The following is a 19,803-nucleotide window of genomic DNA, read 5'->3' on the forward strand; positions in this document are numbered from 1 at the left end:
GTGACAGAACCAGGAAGAGTCTTCCAAGAGTTCTGATCATAGATCTCTGCTCCAGTATTATGCAGTTTCACTCAAAGGATTAAAAATAATAATAAATGCTCCCACACATGACCTCTGACAATTTCTTCAGAGCTACACTGCTATAGAGTTGACCCCCATTCCTCCCTAAACTCTGCACCTCCCTTGAGCTCCTCCCATCAATCCTTGTTTCTTCTATTATTCTTTTCTAAAGCATTTCACTAGGTCTCCAGTCCTAAACAATCTCAAAAAAATCTTTCCTTCACTCCCTCACACTTAGTTTCACAATCTGCTCACCATCTTCTCTAAATTCATATCTCACATAATCTAGGGATCTCAGTACACAGGGAGGCGATAAAGTACAGCACATTTTGGTAGCAGACAGAAATCATGTTCTGTGTCAAACTTCAGGAAATAAATGGCACCTCAGAAAGCTAGACATAAGAGGAAGGAAAGCCCAGTTTTCCAATGAGAATGAAACTGCAGAGGCAATAGGGATCTGTTAGAAGGCTCTGGAGGAAGTAACTTGAGTCTGAAGAGGATGTTAAAAACAAAATCTGAATCAGGTAAGGTCAGAATAACCAGGCTACAAAACATTAATTAGTAACAGATAAAATTCTTTGTTTATGCCTGCTTGCCCTAGCCTCCTAAGGGTCCTGAGCAACCTGCCACAGGAGGCTCTGCTTTGAGCAGGGGGGTTGGACTACACAATCTCCCAAGGTGCCTTCCAGCCTTAACCATTCTCTGTAGTTCTTTAATGAAAAGATTACTGACAAAAGAAAATCACTGCCTAATTCAGTGTTCAACCACACTCAAAAGAATACAGGTGTATTCATACCAGTGGATCTGATCGGGCACATTTCAGGAGCGGTGGCTGCACCAGAAGACCAGCATCGGCCACTGTCACAGCAACACTGCATTTTGGACAAAGGCTGGGGGAGCTGATTGCCGCATCGCCCGTTGGTCAGAGAAGAGAAGCAGTATCCAGGACGCACATCTACCGAGAGAAAGAAATGGATATGTAATCATCAGTCCAATGAGGAATGTGACTTTCACAAAAGGGAAAGGTCCCATTTTTCTTGGCTTATTACATTATCGATGACATAGCACTTGGAACATTACAACAATCAGAAAACAAAAGGCAGAAAACCATAAAAATCTAGATAATATTTGGGCTGCTTTGGATTCAGGTGTAACACCTCCTGTGAGAAAGCTGAAGTGAAATACGGAACAGCAATGGAGGCAAAAATAGAATAGAAATGTGCACTCAGTACCTAATAAAATATGCTTTTGTGCCCCCCCCCCCCCCCAATTGCAGTATCATTTCTATTAAAGATAGTACCAGGTCAATTCTGTTCAAACTTTGATTCAAAAGCCACTGATATACAGCAATAAACGCACAGCATTGCAGCTCTCAAAGCATTAATTCATTTTCCATTAGTCATGGCTTCCCCAGCTGAAGTATGTAGTGATTTGACAAGATATAGGCTTGCAGGCAAGAAAGAGCAACATGGCTTTAACTGGTGCCATCACATTGTTTATGGAGATGTGCTGGCTTCCTGTCTGAAAAGGGTAAGCACGTGCTGTACAAAGAACATCCTGTACCCAGATTTCATACACTCAGCTCTAACAACACTGCACAGAGATCCCCCAGCTTAAAGATGGGAGAGAAAATGTGGATGGGAGCAAAATAAAAATAATAACAATAAAAAAAAAAATCTTGTGATACAATCTGAAGCTCTGAGCAATTGTTTCACAATATGTCACATTATGTCAAACTCAGTATAAGCTGTGGTGTGATTTGATGCTGCACAATAAACCAGACCAAGTTTGTTTCTAAAATATACAAACATTTGCTGTCAAAACGTAGAGGAAAAAGTTGCAGATAGAACCTTACAATAGCAGACACCATTCCCTAAAGAAGCAGTATCTCAGTTATCCAAGGCATGGTGGATTCATCTGTCTAGTAACAGTGCTTTCCAGAGTTTACTAGCTATTCTAGTGGATATAAAAAAAAGCAAGGAAGTTTCTTATTATTTTGAGGAAATTGATATATAGTGATTTGTTGAGAGAGTCTGTGATGGTTCTGCCTTTTATTAACTGGAACACTGAACACAGATATTACTGGCAGTACAGCTAAAAGAGGTAGTTGGCCTTTGCTTCCAAACTTTAGTTAGTTCACTCATATTATCATATAATGGAAATCTGAAACAAAGAAAAAAAAATCTACTCAGTTCTATTACTGGTCCTCCATTTTCTCCTGGTACCCAACTAAACTGCCAAAACACATACGCTCCTTAATCTACCATTTTAAAAATCAAATAAAGCTCTGATGCAAACTGCTCCCCAGAGAAGAAACTGTTCTCCAGCATCCCTGGAGAGATATTCAGATGCTTGGTGTAATGGTAGGGTGGATGGTAAGGAAGGAAGCCCTCTAACAGACCCTACCATCATCCTCTGTAATTCATCCTTCTGAGTTTTGTTCAGTACCAAGTTTTGAAACATTTAAAAGCAGTAATGGGCAGAAGTGGAAAAATGATCTACATGGGCTCTGTGGAAGCACATCATGAGCCATAAAAAGGTAAACACACAGCAAACATCTTTGTCTACCGACAGGTGCAGGAGCTCAACAAAAAGACACATAGTTTTCAGAAAAAGACAGTAAGTTTGTGAGAAAAATACCATATCTTTCCATATTCCTAATCAGAAATGATTCTTTTTTTCCTCTTTCAGTTTCTGTTCCAAATGGTAAAATACACAAATAAGAGCAAGAACAGCAGGAAACAACTTTTTTTACTGTTTAAGCTTTTAATATTTTAATATTTTTCACTAAAAAAAATATAGTATTTTGAAAAGGCAAAAGATCACCATGAAAATAACTTTCAAGAAAAATGTGCCTCTTAAAAAAAAAAAAAAGGAAAGAAAAAGAAAAAAGAAAAAGCCACCAAAAAGTAACACTGACCAAACAAATTTATGCCAACTGGAAGTATGGGCTAGCAGCTTGCTTTGTAGCACTCTTCATGTACTTGGGTTGAGATCTCCTGCTCTTGTTTCTGCTCTTCAGCTCTAGAAGATATTATCTTTGCTTTGTCTATTCTAATTTTTAAGGTTTGTAATAATGGAACTCCCAGTTCTTCCTTTGGCTGTTTGGCTCCAGTGCTGCTCCATTTGAGTCCCATAAGGGATACATTTCTCAGAAGCACTTCCTCATCTCTAACAGAATAGACACGTTCAGCCAACACTTTTCACTTAAGACAGGCATGTTGTAATTAAATCAAGATAACATGTTTTGCCCAGCTCAAATACAGATTTGGGCTCTGTCCTTGTTAATATGGCAAATATACAGTCTGCATATTAGACATGAATCCAAAATATCTGCAGATAATTAATAGTGCTTCCCATTTAGCACGTTTTGCCTTGGACACAAAGCCAAAGTTTTAATGATGGCCCATAGTCTGGTGTATTACTTAACACAGCCTGTCATCTTTAAATACCCAATTCTTTAGCTAAACTATTGCAGCCTACAAAAAGCAGTGGGTAAAAAAGGCTGGAAAACTGCAGAAATATAACATGGGTGTGAATGTGGGGCAGTCCTGACTGAACAATGACTATAACAAGTAAAAAGCAAATGGAAGTTGTGCATCTCCAGAAATCTTCTGTTACAGAAAGGTGAATCTCCTTTATAAATATTAAGTACAAGCAGCAATCAATGATTTAATGATCCACAGTCATTTAGGAGCTATTAATCTGAAGCAATAAAAGCAACTCCCACTGGCATTTTAAGTGTACAGTATGGATCCAATCTACCAAAATGCTGTTATTGATAATGGAAGAAATATAGGTCATTTCTCACAACCTGCAGAAATAGAATGGCACCATTCAAAATGAATCATAACCCAAACTACTTCCAGATCTCTTGGGGAAGTTAATATCATTTGGTATTTTGACTTTTTTTTTTCTTTTCAATTTTTTCCCAAATTATTTTCTACCAAAGGTACAAAACACAGGGTCCTCTCCTGAACCCCAGTGCTGGCACTGTGTATAAGCCTTTAAATAAACAAGCCAAAACTGACAAATAAACCTTTCATTTAATTCTCAAATGACAATAATTGCTCAAAATTCAGCACTGGCAGTGAAAAAAAATTACTGCATAAAAATGAGGAAAAAAGAAAATTAATTGATTACTTGACCTGCCTCAGAGCAGGCTGTATGCTTCCCAGAAGCAGTACGTGCTAACACTACTCTTTCATGGCTTTGGCACTGCAGTGGCAGTCATTCAATTCACACAGTCCTTTGGTTCCTGGTCTGGCCTTTGGAAGACAGGTTCTCCCCTGCCACAGTGAAAGCCTAAAAAAACAGCACTGCCAAACCATCAGATTCATGAAAGCAGATAAAAATGTCCCACACCCAGCTTATCACACTATTTCCTTTAATGAAAAATATCTGCATTAAGGTCCTAACACTTGGAATGAGGAAGAACCAGCTGTTTGAGGTGATTACCTTCTTTCTCAAGTATATTTGCTTTTCTAAATGACTGCTGAATATAATATGGACTAAATCAAAGACAAACATGAGAGCAAGAACATCAAGGAGGTGCATTAAACCAGTTCTGCCTATTTTAAGGTAACAAATATGGCATAACAGAAAAACTGTAGTAAGAAAAATGAAAGGAAAGGTCACAACAAAGAGGGAAAGAGGAAACATCCTACAAATGGAAAACTTCTTTCAGAACACATATATAGGCACATGATGTACTTCTATATAAAGGAAGGATTTCAAGATCACAAGTTGAAATATGTTTCTGGTACACTGTTACCCATTTTAGATATTCATGAAAATTCATAACACCTACTGTCTTATTATTTACAGGATTCTACTCACCTATGCACTTTAAGCCATCAGGAGCCGTATAAAACCCTGGAGGACACTTGCAGAAGTAACTGCTAACTGTGTTTGAACACTCCCCTCCATCACAGATTCCAGGAATGGTGCTGCATTCATCAATATCTTCAAGGCAAAAAGAGAAACAGGGGCAGGTTAGTTACATTAGTTCTGGCACAAGAATAGGTATTTTATAATTAATATTAATGATCAAATTCAGTGTGGTCTGAGAACTCTCCTAACTTATGTACTAGGGGCATAATCAGCAGTTTTTAATCAGGATCTTTTCTTAGGCATCTTATAAACACAAGTGAAAACAGAACCTAAGAAAATATTGTATCTGTAAATTGCAAAAAGCCAGAGAGTTTGTTTTACTGCTTAATAATGATGGATGAAAATCTTAAACTGCAGAGGGGATTTACAGGCTGTAAGTAAAAGATAACCTTTCCAGTTTGAATTCTGCACACTAGAATTAAGAAAACTGTCATGGGACCTGTAGTGACCGTAGCGATCGGGAGCTTAACTGTTATGTCTCATGGTATCTCCAACAGCACAGTGTCTCCTGGCACCATACTGAGGCAATCTTTCAATACTGACTCAAAGGGAAGCGTAGCACCTACTGAATTGCCCGTCCTTCTTACTGCACTTAGGTTTTTCTTGGAAACCCCCATATAAAAGCATTGAGCAGCTAGGTACTGTTTAACTAATGCAATCTGACAGGATTATAGCTCAAAGCAGGATGACTGCAGGCAACAAAAATTACCTTTCCTGGCTTTCTCCCCTAAGTGAATGTTCTGAAGTTTCAACAGATTTCTAGACAGTAACTGAAATACCTACTGCAGAATTCAGGCAACGTCCGTAATTCCCCTTAGATTTTGTCAGTGATTTTAAAATAGAAGTCTATATCATGATTTTTCTTCACTAATGAATCTCAATCCATATACTGAATCACCATCATAGATACAATGCAGAAAAATTTTCAAAGTCTACAGAAAAAAACCTAACAAATATCTTCTTATACCTGATTATAGCTGCATACATGAACAGAAGGAACTTGAAGAGTTTCCTCCACAGCTAGGAGTTTATGTTACCTACGGTCATGTGAATAACAACCTATGCCAGCCCCAATTGCTCCTTAATCACCATCAGTAGCCTGCCTAGGATGTGTAGTTACTTTCCCCCTGGTTTCCAGTGACTGTCTCAACAATGCAGCTGTATCTACTTTGCCCTGCTCTCATCTACTAGGAACCTGGAGTCCAGCGGAGCTTAAAAACAGCTTGCTTTTTTCCATGGTACCTACAAGAAGAATCAACAAAGCAGAGCAGAAAGGGAGGTTATTCTCTACAGTGATCAGTGACAACTGCCTGTCACAGCCATCTACAATCACCCAGTTGCTCTCCCAACAGGGAGACTCCAACCAGAAATAATGGCATCACAGGACTCTATCCAACCTCTCCTCCAGAGATCTACAAACAGATAGACACATGGCTGTAATAATGATTTCACCAACCACAAAAATTTCTGAGATTAAATACTGCAACACCACCCAACGCGCCAAGGCAAGGAGTGAATAATATCATAGCCATTAAAAGCGATTGGAGGAATTTAAATGTAACGCCTAAATTGGAATTTGGCCCCAACAGATGGGGGAACACCCAAAGTCCCACAGGACCATTAATGAGCATTTTAGCAAGTAGAGAGGATCTCTGTTCTACTTCTCCTGTGAAGATGGTAATACAAAAATTCAGTAATATAAAAATTATCAATTCCTCTTCCCCTAGGTAAAGCATTGGATGCTCTAATACCTTTGTGGCCCCTTGCCTTTGCAGGAAAGGAATGGAGGGACTGGGGTGGCATACAGACAACCAGACCTTGCAGACCAACCCACCCTAAGCGGTGCAGGCCTTGGGCCCCCTATGCACACATTCTTCCCGAGCATCTTGCTAGCTGTCGTGATGTGGGTCACATTCCTCGCTTGGGTGTGTGAGAGGGGTGTGATTTTTTGTTCAGTGCTACTTTGAGGGTGTTGCCAAAGCCTCAAGTCCGAGTGCCCCGGGAGCACTGCTAAGAGACTTCTGGCTTCTGCTTCAGGATTATACTCCACAGGAGTCCCAAAAGTCTCAGTGACAAAAAATGTGGAAATTGAATTTTGGTCTGAATAAAGCCCTTAATTAACAGAGAAAAATGCAGTCGTAAATGGATCACATTCAAGCATTTTCTGACTCAAATTCACCAATGTTTATCTTACAGTCAGTGTTGCCACTGTTTATATGGACTCCGATCTTTTCAAAAGCAAAATCATCATTCTTTATTTTAGGGTTAAGCCTAACCCAAACAGTATTTCACTATTTATGTTAGTGTTGACATTCATATAAGCAACATTGTCATTGTTACGTAGGCGAGTTTTATAAAGGTAAGTATACTCGAAGTACTCACAGACCTAAATGTCACTCCAGGAAAAATTACTCCCCCCAGTCACCACAAAAAAGTATTTACCTCAGCGTTAATACAACTGGAAGAGGAATGGTAATATGAAGCAGTGAAATAACGTAACACTTTTAAAATACAGTTTTCCACCAGCTATGCTAATAAAGAGAACTTTGGCCAACACACCTCATTTCCCATCTTGTTAGGTTGTCTCACTGCACCTGATGATTTCTATCATGATCTTACTTTAATGGGGCCCCTCTGAAAAAACAGTACTTGTAATTCAGCAGGTAGCTCCCAGTTCTACTAAATCAGTAACCAAGGACACATTACAGCTGCCAGAAGTCTTACTTGCTGGATAGGAAGTTAAAACAAGCACATGATCAGATGTTAATTATTATGTATTAGAATTAATTACAGTTAATTACTATGGGCCAATACCTTGTCTTATATTGGAGATTTCAACTGAAAACTCAAAAGGATAATTTAAAAAAGCAGAATGGATATTCTGTTGTTATATGACTATGCTCTTAACTGTTGAATCACTATCCTATTTCGTGCTGCTGGTATAAGGGTGCTACTTTTAATTCTTTGAATTGTATTAATACCTACACAGCTTTAATTAAAATTGCTTGGTACATGCAATATGAAGATGTACTGAAAGTAAGTCTCTGTCTGCTGAGGTTCAAAAATTTACAAGTATGACATTGAAGAAAGAAAACTTCATTCTATCTTTGCAGCCAGGTGATCACTCCAAAGGGATTTCACAAGATGGGGCAGGAAATTTGTGGCAGGATTTGGGAATGAAACAAGCTATTCCAGGCTCTTGGGTCCAGTCCCTCAACTATTACCAAGTGCAGGGTCTGAAGGTGATTGTTGTTTGGGGTTTGGTTTTGGGGTTTTTTTGGTTGGGTTTTTTGTTTGGGTTTTTTTACATGATTCAGCAATCGAAAAATACCATAGGAATGTTTATACAATGCAGCCTATGCAAGCCTACAGTTCTCAGTTTTTCAAGTACTAATACTTAACAAGGCACATGTTCAGTCTTTCCTATTCACCATGTTCTTGGTACTTCATCCACAGAAGGAAACACTTGCAATGTTGTTCTACCCTAAATGTGGGTTACCTTCTGCCAAAACCATTGGCAATCAATAGGAAAACCATGCTGTGTACAAACTCTTCTGAAATTGCTTTCCCTAACCTGCAATTAAATTATGAAGTTTTGCTTGAAATAGGGATTTTTCTTTTGAAAGAGTAAGTCATAATTCTTCCAAAACGACTAAAAAATTTTGAGTGCTTCTTTAAAGGCACCTGATGCAAGAAAGGGTGGTGGATGCACACCTTACTCTCAAAGTCACACACTTTTATGATATTGAAAGTTGGCACTCCAAAATCACTAACCACTTATGCAACTTGTCTGCTCAAATTAATTTAATTTTAGTCTGATGATTGAAAGAATCAGTTGTAAGAGTTCAAACATTACCTGGACTTCACTGTAAAGAAGATGAATCAAAATTGTGCAACTGACACATTTTAGTACTATGCTCCTTATGCATCAAAAATTCTCTTAAAGCAAAGGAGACTTCTATGCCTGATTATTATATTATAGAGAGAAAAAATACTATCAATCACAGTTAAAAACTAGCAAGATTCCATAATCATGCACTGCAAATTTCCACACTAGTATCTAGCACCTGCTGTACTTCCAAAATAGGATGACCAATAAGGAAAGATAAAATGTTCGTCCTTTTTTAACATCTGCAACTCTAAGAATGAGATTTTAACACAGTCCTGCAGTCTTCACTCAGCAGTGTTGAACTCCCATTAATGTTAAATACAGTTTACCTGAGTAGGCGGGAATGTGTTGAACCTTCCAGTCATATACACTTTTTGGTTAAAAGATCCACACAGAGACATGTGCCTCAAGCATTTCTAAAGCAACATATCGGTTAAAAAGTATTTTTAGTTCTAAAGTTTAATTTGTTTCAGATGTACCTTAAGTCTGTAAAATGTTACATGAATAAAAGGCTGGAAAAAGCTGCAGGGCCAGTATTTAAGATTCTCTGGTTTAGAAGGAGAAAGGACCATTATTCCTATTTGTTGTGAAGAAAGCTATTTGCATATTCAAGGCAGAAGATACTGGAAAGTTTGTTACAAACTTCTAAACAAAGTTGGCCCCCAAAAGACAACTTTTCCCCCTTTACTTTCAGTAAGTTCTAAAAGTTCTTACCATCGCATTTTTGTGTCACTTCATTAAACTTGTGTCCAGCTGGGCATTTGCACTCAAAAGATCCAACAGTATTAATGCAATTTCCCCCTTGACAGATCCCAGGGATGGCCTGGCATTCATCCACATCTATCATACAAAAAAGGAAAAAACACCCACTTTTAATTCATTTCTCAGGAACAGCCATAATAATTTGTCTACACAGAAATTAAAGTAAATATGCCTAAATCCATTCTTCACCCATCATAATATTATGGTACTTGCTTGCGAAGACAGACACTAATTTTGTAATTACTCTATGCAAAGTATGATTAAGTACAGTACTCTAAATATTTTCTGCAAGAAATAGCATGGTTATTATTGTTACAGACATTAAACATCTAACTGCTATTGCTTTGTTTTTCCAAAACATCTGGGGAATGGTGTGCAGAGAACACTGCCTGCCAAAACCCAGGTTCCTTTGAAGAATCTGAAGCTGGGCACCCAAAATCACTTGCCCCTTGGAAAATCTTGGCAACTCCATACAGTGCATAGCCCACCAGCACAGAGATGGAGGAGCCACGGAGGAACAGTGTGCAATGTGCATGGAGACAGCCTCATGGAGAGGCAAGGGGAATGGCATAGTCATTACTGATGGAAATTATTAACTCATCACTCCAGTAAGATCAGCACCAATGAGCTTAGGCTGCAGTTAGGATTTGACTCAAGAAGTTTCATAGCCATAAGTAATGTCTCAGGAGGAATTATTAATGACCTGCTTAGACATTCATAAATTTGGAAGGTTTTTTTCCCCTTTATTTCTCTCTCTTTGCTTTTAATTTTTTTCACTCAAGAAAACAAAACAATAAAGATGGTATCACAGGCTAGGTAGGAAGCTCAAGACAAACATTTTCAATTGGCCCCAGGTTTTGGCCTCACAGCTATTTTAGCACACGTGTATCGTCACTTAGCTGCGAAAGTGTTACTACAGCTTAGTAACAGCTAGAGAAAAGAGACTAAAGGAGGAGGAGTGGCCTTGCAATAGGAGACAGTGGAGGTCTGGCTCACAGTCCCCAGGGGCTGCCCTGTGTCCACTGCTCCCTGTCCTTCAGAAGCAAACAGAGCACTCGCCACTCTCCAACCCAAACGCCTGCGCTTCCCCCATCTCCCCAAGGAGTACCAGCTGCTGCTGGTAAAACCTGGTTTCTTGAATTCTTGGGCTTCACACTAGGATCGGTTTCAATGCAGGGACGCAAGCTGAAGGAGATGACGCCTTCAAATCTCCCTTTATAAATCCCAGAGAGCCAGCTGTAATGTGTCTTGTAGTCTGAAAAGCAAAGTATTATGTCTGTACAAAAGGCCAAGAGGCAATTTCCCTGGGAGCCACAAGTAGGAAGTTTCAGGAATGCCAAGGGGCATATCTGTACCACATTGCAGAGCGTTAAGTAAAGATCCCTGGGCCGACTGAACTGGGTCGGGGGGTGCAGCAGCAGAGCCAGAGCAGTGCTGTACCTGAGCTAACTGCTGTGCTGGGAGGCACAGAGAACTAGCACAGCCTCAGCACCCTCAACACAGCCACATCGCTGCTGGGACTTGAGCTACAGCGATATGCTGTGCTTTAACAATAATCAGCCAGAATTCATGGCACTGTACTGACTTTAAAAAAAATGATTAAAAAAATAGAAGCCATGCTCCTGAGTCACGATGTCTGTTCCAAAATCCCACCTTTTGGCTTTCATTTTCCTCCTTTGTATCTTTAAAAAATCTCAGCTGTGATATTAATTTAACTTTCAGCCAAAGTCAAACTGTGGGCAGTGATATTCTATTTACTTTTTAAAATAAACTTGCCCTCCCCTCCGTTTTATTTTTTCTGACTTCTCCACACAATAATAACAGTTCCTTTTTCTCTTCAGAGAACCTGGATTTTATTTAACCTGCTTTCCTTTATTTAGATTGCATATGGATGTGAAATCCATGAAATGTCTTCAGTCTGAATGGATGTTATCTGATTTCAAAAAGACTGGATTTACTACAATTGCATGAAAAATAAAGCTAATATGTGGTTCCATAGCAGATCTGTTGAAATTATGAACACATTACAAGAGAAGGGAAAACTGGAAAGTACAAGTTAAACACATAGGGCCAAAACTGTGTTGGCACCACATAAAGATTAGCATAAATGTAGCTGCATGCTAAGAAATGCGCAGCAAGCAGAAGTAGCCTTATTCTGAACTGCACAAACCCACTGGAGAGGTCACTGCAGCTTTTCCGTGACACAAACAAGAGGGATATAACTAGGTGTGGCATGAGTTCAGGGGTGTGGGCCACATTTTTATGCACATCAGATTTCAGAAGTGTCCAGAACCTCGACTCACAGATTTCTGCACAATTTAGTTCTGACCTTTAGTGAGAGAGGGAACAGAATAGCTGAGGTCAAAATACGTGCACATTATGCGGCATACACAAACATGCCCATCTCGAAGTTCATCATGCCTGTCTGCAGGCACCAACGAGGACTTGGCGTGTGACAGAGGATATCTACATTTTTAATGCAATGGAATGCCTTGAAGTCCTTCAGAGGAATTTCATGATTAAATAAAATTACCCTATAGATTTATAATCTTTATCTCCCCTATTTTAAAAAATATTGTAACTTATTAGAAAATGTTAGACAGATTGAAATAAACTAGCCCCAAAGATATGGTCCTGGGAATGTATAATCCACATCAGTTCAATACATAGCTGCCCCTGTTAACTTTCTCCTGTTTCCTGCCAGACATCCAGACAATAAAAGAATTTATACAGCTGGAAGCATTAGAATAAAAGCCAAAAGCAGTGTAAGGACTTTCTATGGTAAGGCATGCTCTGAAAGAAGTAAGCAACATCTGGGTGGATTTTACAATTTGAAACAAATGCAAATGCATTTCCAAAATTGTATAAAATATATAACAGGGCATTTCAAATGGCACAACAAGCACTTTTCTCCAGGTTGAAGCACTGTAGCTCGACAGATAAGACACCCAAGATGAATCCAAAATCAACAAATTTTAGCTACAAAATCCCACACTGGATAAAAGGAACAGTATTGCCACAGATTGATTTTTGCATGTTTTGAGTGCTTTCTGAAACAGAGTAAATTCCACCACAGAATGATCAAGTGGTACACTCAGAAAAACACCATTACAGAACCAAGGGAAAGGACTGCTGGCAGTGAGAAATTCATTAAGATGCTGGCTGCTCTCACATGACCTAAGTTACTAATGTACTCACTTGAACATCAGGCACTCACTGAATCATGAAGTAATGCATCTGACAATGTTTTTCCATTCTTCACACATATAGCTGAGAATGGCTTAGGACAGGTTATTCACAGCAGTGTAACTCAATTAAGATTAATCCAGTAACAATTTCAGCAGCTTTTGGGGAAGCTTTACTGCTAACTTACCTTGACAGGCCCCAGTTCGAATGTTTGGAATGAAGCCTCGGCGGCAGGGATGCGGCTGGGCAGGACACATTTCACAGGGGTGGCCCCATGCTCTCCCAACTGTTGCACAGCAAAGGGTTTTTGTGCAGACTATTCCACTGAGCTGTCCCTGGCACATCTGGTTGGTTACCAAAGTGAAACAAGGGCCGGTCCTGTAATCTGCACCAAAGACAGGAAACCTAATCAGCATCACAATAAAAATACACAACAAAACTCATAATAAAGCAAAACAGCACATTTAGTCAAGTCTTCTGCACACAAATTGCCCACCAGCCCATCAATTTTACTTAGCAGTGTTCTGCAGAGGATTTTTCTCAAGTTTTCTTCTCATTCAAATCCACTGAAAATAAGCAGCTCTATAAATACATTGCGACTATTTTACCAGGAGTATAAAACACTTAAGATTCTGCAGGTCCCCTTTGCTGCTTGGTTTAACCTCTAGTAATACTCTTTGGGGGGTCTTTTCATCAGTTTGTTTTAAATAGTCAGTGCATTAATTAAAATAATACTGATAAAAGAGTTCAGATATGTTTATTTCCACAATTATTCTCAAATGAGTCTCAAGGGAAGAGAATACAGACTGCAGGAAGTTTTTTGAGGACAGTTTTCACTGTTATTCAGGCATATGCTGTACCAGATATGTGGGTAAGCTTTGCCTACAGCTGAATGGAGGGCATGTGGAACACATCTGCTTTGATTTGTTTATGGTAGGACAGACCAGTTAGCCAACAGACAGAATTAAACTAAGATGTTAATAAAATACTAGTAGGCTTTATTTTGTTCCATTCTCCAAGGGCAAAAATGAAACAGTGGTACTGCCAGCTCCTGCTGTCTCCTGTACATCCGGGGTGCACGCTCCAGTTAATTCTTCACAAGTGACCCTAAAATGTTTTTTCTGTTATGGTGCACCAGGACAGAGTCCAGCATCTGTAAGCATAGCCAACAAATTATGAACCTGATGCTTGCCTGTACTGAAATAGCTACCAGGTGCCTCAGCCAAGGTCACTAAGTAATCCACACTGCCTTATAGTCATGACATTATAAATTCCTCCAATTTCATGCCACTTCCAAACTTTGCTAACAATGTTTCCACTAAACCATTGATAAAAAGTGTTAAATAGGGCAGAAATAAGAACAGACGCTTTTCCCACCTGCCCCATCTCCCAACACCAGACGCACCTTGAAACCTATCATTTAACTAATCTTCATTCCAATCCAGAGATGCTGTGTCCATACACTATAATTCTGCTGATTAATCAAGCCACTCTTAGATATAATAAATAAAATGGCTTACAGAAGTCCTATAAGCTAGAGAGTAGTGCTATATTGTTACTATTATCTTCATCTATTAAACACGATCTTCTCAGAAAGGATATCAAGTTAGTTTGAAAGACCTATTTCTGATAAACTTGTGCTAAATGACATTAAATAACATTTACTCTTCATCAACTATGTATCACATCCTATAATTGCTATTCTATCTTTTGCATGTTTAACAGACCTATAATCACCCAGATCATCTATTTTCCTTTTAAAATATTGGAACAACAATAATTTTCTTCCAGCCTCTGGAAATTTGTCCTGTATTTCCAGATTTATGGAGAATTAGCCTGCATGATATGAGAGCCCTTTAGCTAGCTCTTTTCCATCTCCCTGGTGCTGGTTAGCTGGACTAGCTGTATAAAAATATGTAAATGCAAATACTGCTGTTTAATGTCATCCTTAAATGCTATCAGACTGCAAATATAAAATTTCTGTACTATCCTCTCCAAACAGTACAGCTACATTTACTGAACACCTCTCCCTCTTCTTCCCTAGCAATTCTGTCAGTCTTATCATGAAATGGGTCAGAATCTCCGATAACATCTCTTACCCTTGGTTAATTAATTCCTTTTCATCGCCTTAATTTTTTTTGGCTTGGTATTTCTCATTGTGTCCCTTCACTTTGGATATTAATTTTCTACACTACAGCTTCTATCAAGTTCTTTCCCTATTTTTAAGCATTTTTGTAACTGCTTTCATTTTCCTAGTCAGACAGGCTTGCTTTCTTTTTTGTCAAAACTTACATTGCCTTCTTTCTCATTTCTCATGGTAGAAATGCAGCTTTGGAAGCATGTAGTACAAACCCAAATATTACCAGCTTTATCCTATTCCTTCAACACATGAATACAAATAAGTCATGATCAATTATACCTATCAATTAAAAAATTTTAGTTCCCAGATTGATTCTTCATCCTTGAACAAAATGAGAATGCATGCTTTAGTGTATGCAAAACTCCCAATATTAAAAGTCCTAATATTAAAACAATAGATGACAATTTCTTTAGAAACACCACAGTTTTGTGTCAGCAACAGGAAATCTCCAGTGTACCTCCTCAGAATGAAGTCCCTCATTGTTGATTGTCCCTATGCCGTTTATATATAGATGGTTTAAAAAGGAGTCGTTTTGTTCTCTGTTGCAGCGGGAAGCACGCGTCAGACAGCAGTGAATAACCCATCTTGTATTTTATGGTAGAATATGAATAGATCAGCATTTACGATTGTTTGCTTTCAAGCTATAAATGACTTAGCAGTGGCTAATATGACTTAGAAATACGGTGAACCCAATGAAGTTAACTTTATAATCATGCAAATCTTTCCACAAGGTTTCAGTAACAAGAGGGTCAAATATGCACCCAAAACCAAGCAAATACAGCTCATATTTGTTATTGTCCAAGTTCATAGCATTTTAGTATGGAGAATTATAGGCTTTATTTTCACCTAATCTTTTGTCTTGATAAATTTTATTCTTAATACTCAGTTTTCTGCTGAGTACAGCTTTCTTTCTATTTTCTCAAATACAATCTTTCACCTTTTCACAAGTAAGATTTTCTTTTGCGTTCTTAATGGAAACTTCTAAAGGTCAGAAAATGCATGAGAAAAAGATCATTTGGATGTACACACCGACCTGGGGCCACAGAGAAATCCACACTTCAAGTCCATTTTTTTAATAGAGGCTTAATAAAAAGAGCTCTAAAATTAAAGCATTCTTATATTGAGTTTATGATTTTTTGACACATTACAAGATGAAGGCCTATGAGAAGGAAACAGGATTCCACTAACACGATGGCAAAATGAAAAGAGAATGGTATCACATGTAAAGAGATTTCCTTAAGTTAAAACATCTTCCTTGAAGGTGTTTGATTTTATGAATTACACTGATTTCAGAAGATGCAGTAAACCCTAGGGCCTATGCTGCGAGGCACTTATTTGGGATATGAGCTTAAAACCCCAATCTTCATTTTGTAACAACAAAGTTTCCTTATACATTCGTGTCATTTGCGATTACTCAAACTACTTCAATGAGTAAAGCTCAAACACAAGGTTCCAAGTGATCAGTCAGTAGCTGAAAAGAGAGAGAAAGGGAAAAATATAGCCAGAAAAGCTATTACACAGTTTATTTGGGTTTTTTTCCCAGAGGTAATTTCATTTTAACTGAAGAATGTTGAGACTTGAAATTATTTTAGAAAAATGATTTTTTTAAAGATGTGCAACTGATAATTCAAATGTTTTAAGTCACTTCTAATGTAAATTTCAGCATGTGCAAGCAGCCTTCAGTAAGACATTAGTCATGGTTATCTAACAACTTTATCTGCTTCTTCACATACTTCTTAGCATTTTGATAAGGAATAATTCCACAGGCAGCCTCAGACAACTGAGAAGATGGCAGAAACTGTAAACCCACATTAAGTTCATATACTGTCAAAAAAAGCAAGAGGGCAATAGAATGAGGCTGGTTTACACCATGCAAGAATCCAGCTTATTAAGTCCACAGGAAAGAATCAAACGGCATTTTGATGTAAAGCTCATTCCTGTTTCAGCCACAATCCTCAAATAATTTTAGTTATCCTCTCAAAAGATCCTTTATGTTCCTTAAAGCAGCAGAGAGGCTGCTGAAATATGTAGTACTGGCAGGCTTTGATCAAAACCAAGCACAGCAATAAATAATGATAATTGTTCCAAGTAATGCTGGACAGCACCAAAGAGACTCCAAGCACCAGGATAATGAAGAATTTCTACACCAGATACACATCTTAAGCCCTCAGTTCATGTTAACCTCTGTTTGTTTTCATGTACAATATAGGTTTTAATGTAACAATACAGTTTAAAAATTTTTTGAACTAATGGAACCCAGATTAAACAATTATGCTAGTGCAAGGATGCTGAATGAAATTCTGGTCACTCTTTTCTCCAAGATTCATTCCTTATAAATCTCCTATAAAGAGTTCTTGATGTTTCAAATTAACAGCCAGATTTTGCAAACCCGTAACCACCTGTTAGGGAGGCTGACAGACTCCTCCATCCCTGTTAAAATAAATGGAAACTGAATGGGTGCAAAGGTCGAAGGATGGGACCTTAGCAAGCCAGCATTTATCTTATCGTGATCAAGATCTCGTTACTGAAAACGGGAAAACGTCATCTCTTGTCATCACAAAGAAATGGATAACAATAAAATGAGTGCTGTTTTTCCAGTTCTCAGCTCACAGCATGCACAGCTGACACAGTACCTTGTTCTGCACGCTGGCTGAGCAGCAAACCCAGAACGTTGCTTGGAGGGAGGAAGCATTCCTTCTAGCTATTAGCACTTCACATGGGTAAATTCTGCATGAACCCCCAAATCCAGCCAAGACTGCCTTGTAACTGAAACCACCCTCAGCAAGGCAAACTGGCAACTTTCCCTCTCTTTAGTACAGGGGAAAAGGGAAAGAAAGGAATATTCCATTATCATACAAATAATGAAAGAAAGGTCAGAAAGGGCTCTAAGGCAAGTGGAGTACCTTAAAGCTGATCTTTATTACAACTTACTTTCCTGCCTAGCAGTATTCTTTTTCCTGCCGTTTGGTGGGTCGATTGGTTGGTTTTTTTACCAGGCAGGGATAAAAGAGGAACATTGGAAATGAGACTGCACAAGGCAGAAACACAGTCTCGTCTCTGCAAAGCCTACTCAGCAATGCTCACGTGTGACCCACTGCACTTGATAGCCCATGCCACTGCTTGGGCAGCCATCAGAAAAGAGAATCCCAAGCAGTTGTACCTGAGAATGCTGTTTTGGAAACTGATCTCACACAGCCAAAGAATAACGCTAGCTAAAAGTTTGGCGGTCTGAGTGTCAAGTAGCAGAATCCTTTTAACATGGCACACGACTTCAGGCAAATTTCAATTATTTTTTCTCAGGCATCCAAAATGTGTATTTCTAATGGGAAAAAAAGAATTTTATAGCAATTCTGTTTTTCAATGACATTCTTAAAGTACAAACAGGAATTTTAAATGGTGAAAGAACTAGTAACTATGCAGTTACAAGCAGAAAAAAAAGACTGGATAATTAAAATGCAGCACTCTGCAGTTGAGTGCAGAACAGTATGAGAAATCGAGCTTCCATCTTTCCCTGGCCTGGAATGGCAGGTGCTGAGAATGATCTATATTAGAAAAAAATATCACATCTCTGATATAGAGGGGGAAAATTTGCCTTAAACACAACTCTTAGGTTAGAAAAAGTAGGATTAGGATTAGAAAAACAGATGACAGGGTTTCCAAAAATGTCCAGTGGCTAGACACTTATATATGGGAAAATTAAATGGGGAAGAAGACAACTCAATGTATCAACTCAAAAGTCACCAATAAGAATGATATGAGAATGACATCAAACAAATTATGGTTTTGGAACAGGAATAAAGACAGTGTTTTAAAAAATTAGCTTTCACTGAGCCAAGAATGAAAAATCTTAAATGAAACATAAAAATATGCACATATAATCATATTTACCTAAGCTGATTTGGGTGTGCTAGCACAAACAAAACTCCTATCACTTTTCCTGAGTTTAAAAACCAGGAATGGAAGAAATGCGTATCAGATATTACGATCTAAAATCTGAAATAAATGGTGACACAATGGCAGCATAGATGTGATAAGAAACACCAACTCTTAAAATTTCAGTTCTTTGAGAAGGCCATGTTTCTTGATAGGCTTGGAAACCATATGATACCTCTAACTATACAAACAACTATACTGTTAATGGAAAAAACACAGCTTCCATCACTGTATGTTTCACTGTACTTCAATCATTTCACTCTCTTCAGAGGAGGTAGCAATAGATGATGGAAAAAAACACCATGTGCCTCATTTCAGAAGGCAGGATGTGCTGTGCCTGAAATGAGAATTTTTGCAGTAAAATTCAAAGAATTACATAGAATCTCAGAACTGACACAAGAGCACGGCATGACCAAGGTGACTGTAGCAGTAAGCATCACCATTACACAGAGAGCTGCAGAACACAAAGGTTTAGCATTTCAGGCTCAATTTCCAAATGTCCTTCAAAGTGATTCTAGGTATTTTCAGACATACTAAAATCTCCGGAAAAGGACAGAGAGAACAAACAGAATGCTTTACACACATACCCTTCCCAAAAGATTATTGCAGACCTGTGTGTGTCACTGTACCAAAGAAATAGGGAAGGGCAATGCGCTCATAACTCCATTTTCACTTGCAAAATGTCCACTTCAGTTGCTTGTGGGCTATCATGAAATCATGTTTTGAATACAGGACTTTGTGGCTTTTAACTGCTGGTCAGAAAAGTGAATGACCATGCTCAGGAACCTGTGGGATAACTATTATTTACCTGTGTCTTTCCTAATAGGTAACGTCGCACATCTAGCTTCACAGACTGAATCAAGACCACACACACAACACAACATTCCCATGTTAGTTCAATGCATGGACTTCCAACCATTGAAAAACTCAGACACAATAA

The 19,803-nt window shown here is 38.5% G+C and overlaps 1 protein-coding gene across 1 annotated transcript in view; it reads right to left on the reverse strand.

Moving 5' to 3' along the window:
* Positions 1–19,803, reverse strand: part of FBN1 (fibrillin 1) — a 144,005-nt gene that overhangs the window by 90,574 nt on the left and 33,628 nt on the right. The window contains exons 5-8 of the mRNA XM_010571868.1: positions 12,978–13,175; positions 9,557–9,682; positions 4,900–5,025; positions 857–1,015 (exon numbers count right to left, since the gene is read on the reverse strand). Of these exons, the coding sequence (XP_010570170.1) occupies positions 857–1,015; positions 4,900–5,025; positions 9,557–9,682; positions 12,978–13,175 (609 nt within the window). The remainder of the gene's footprint in view (positions 1–856; positions 1,016–4,899; positions 5,026–9,556; positions 9,683–12,977; positions 13,176–19,803) is intronic.

This window comes from Haliaeetus leucocephalus, unplaced genomic scaffold, assembly GCF_000737465.1.
Source record: "Haliaeetus leucocephalus isolate CR32 unplaced genomic scaffold, Haliaeetus_leucocephalus-4.0 Scaffold339, whole genome shotgun sequence".
Lineage (NCBI taxonomy): Eukaryota > Metazoa > Chordata > Aves > Accipitriformes > Accipitridae > Haliaeetus > Haliaeetus leucocephalus.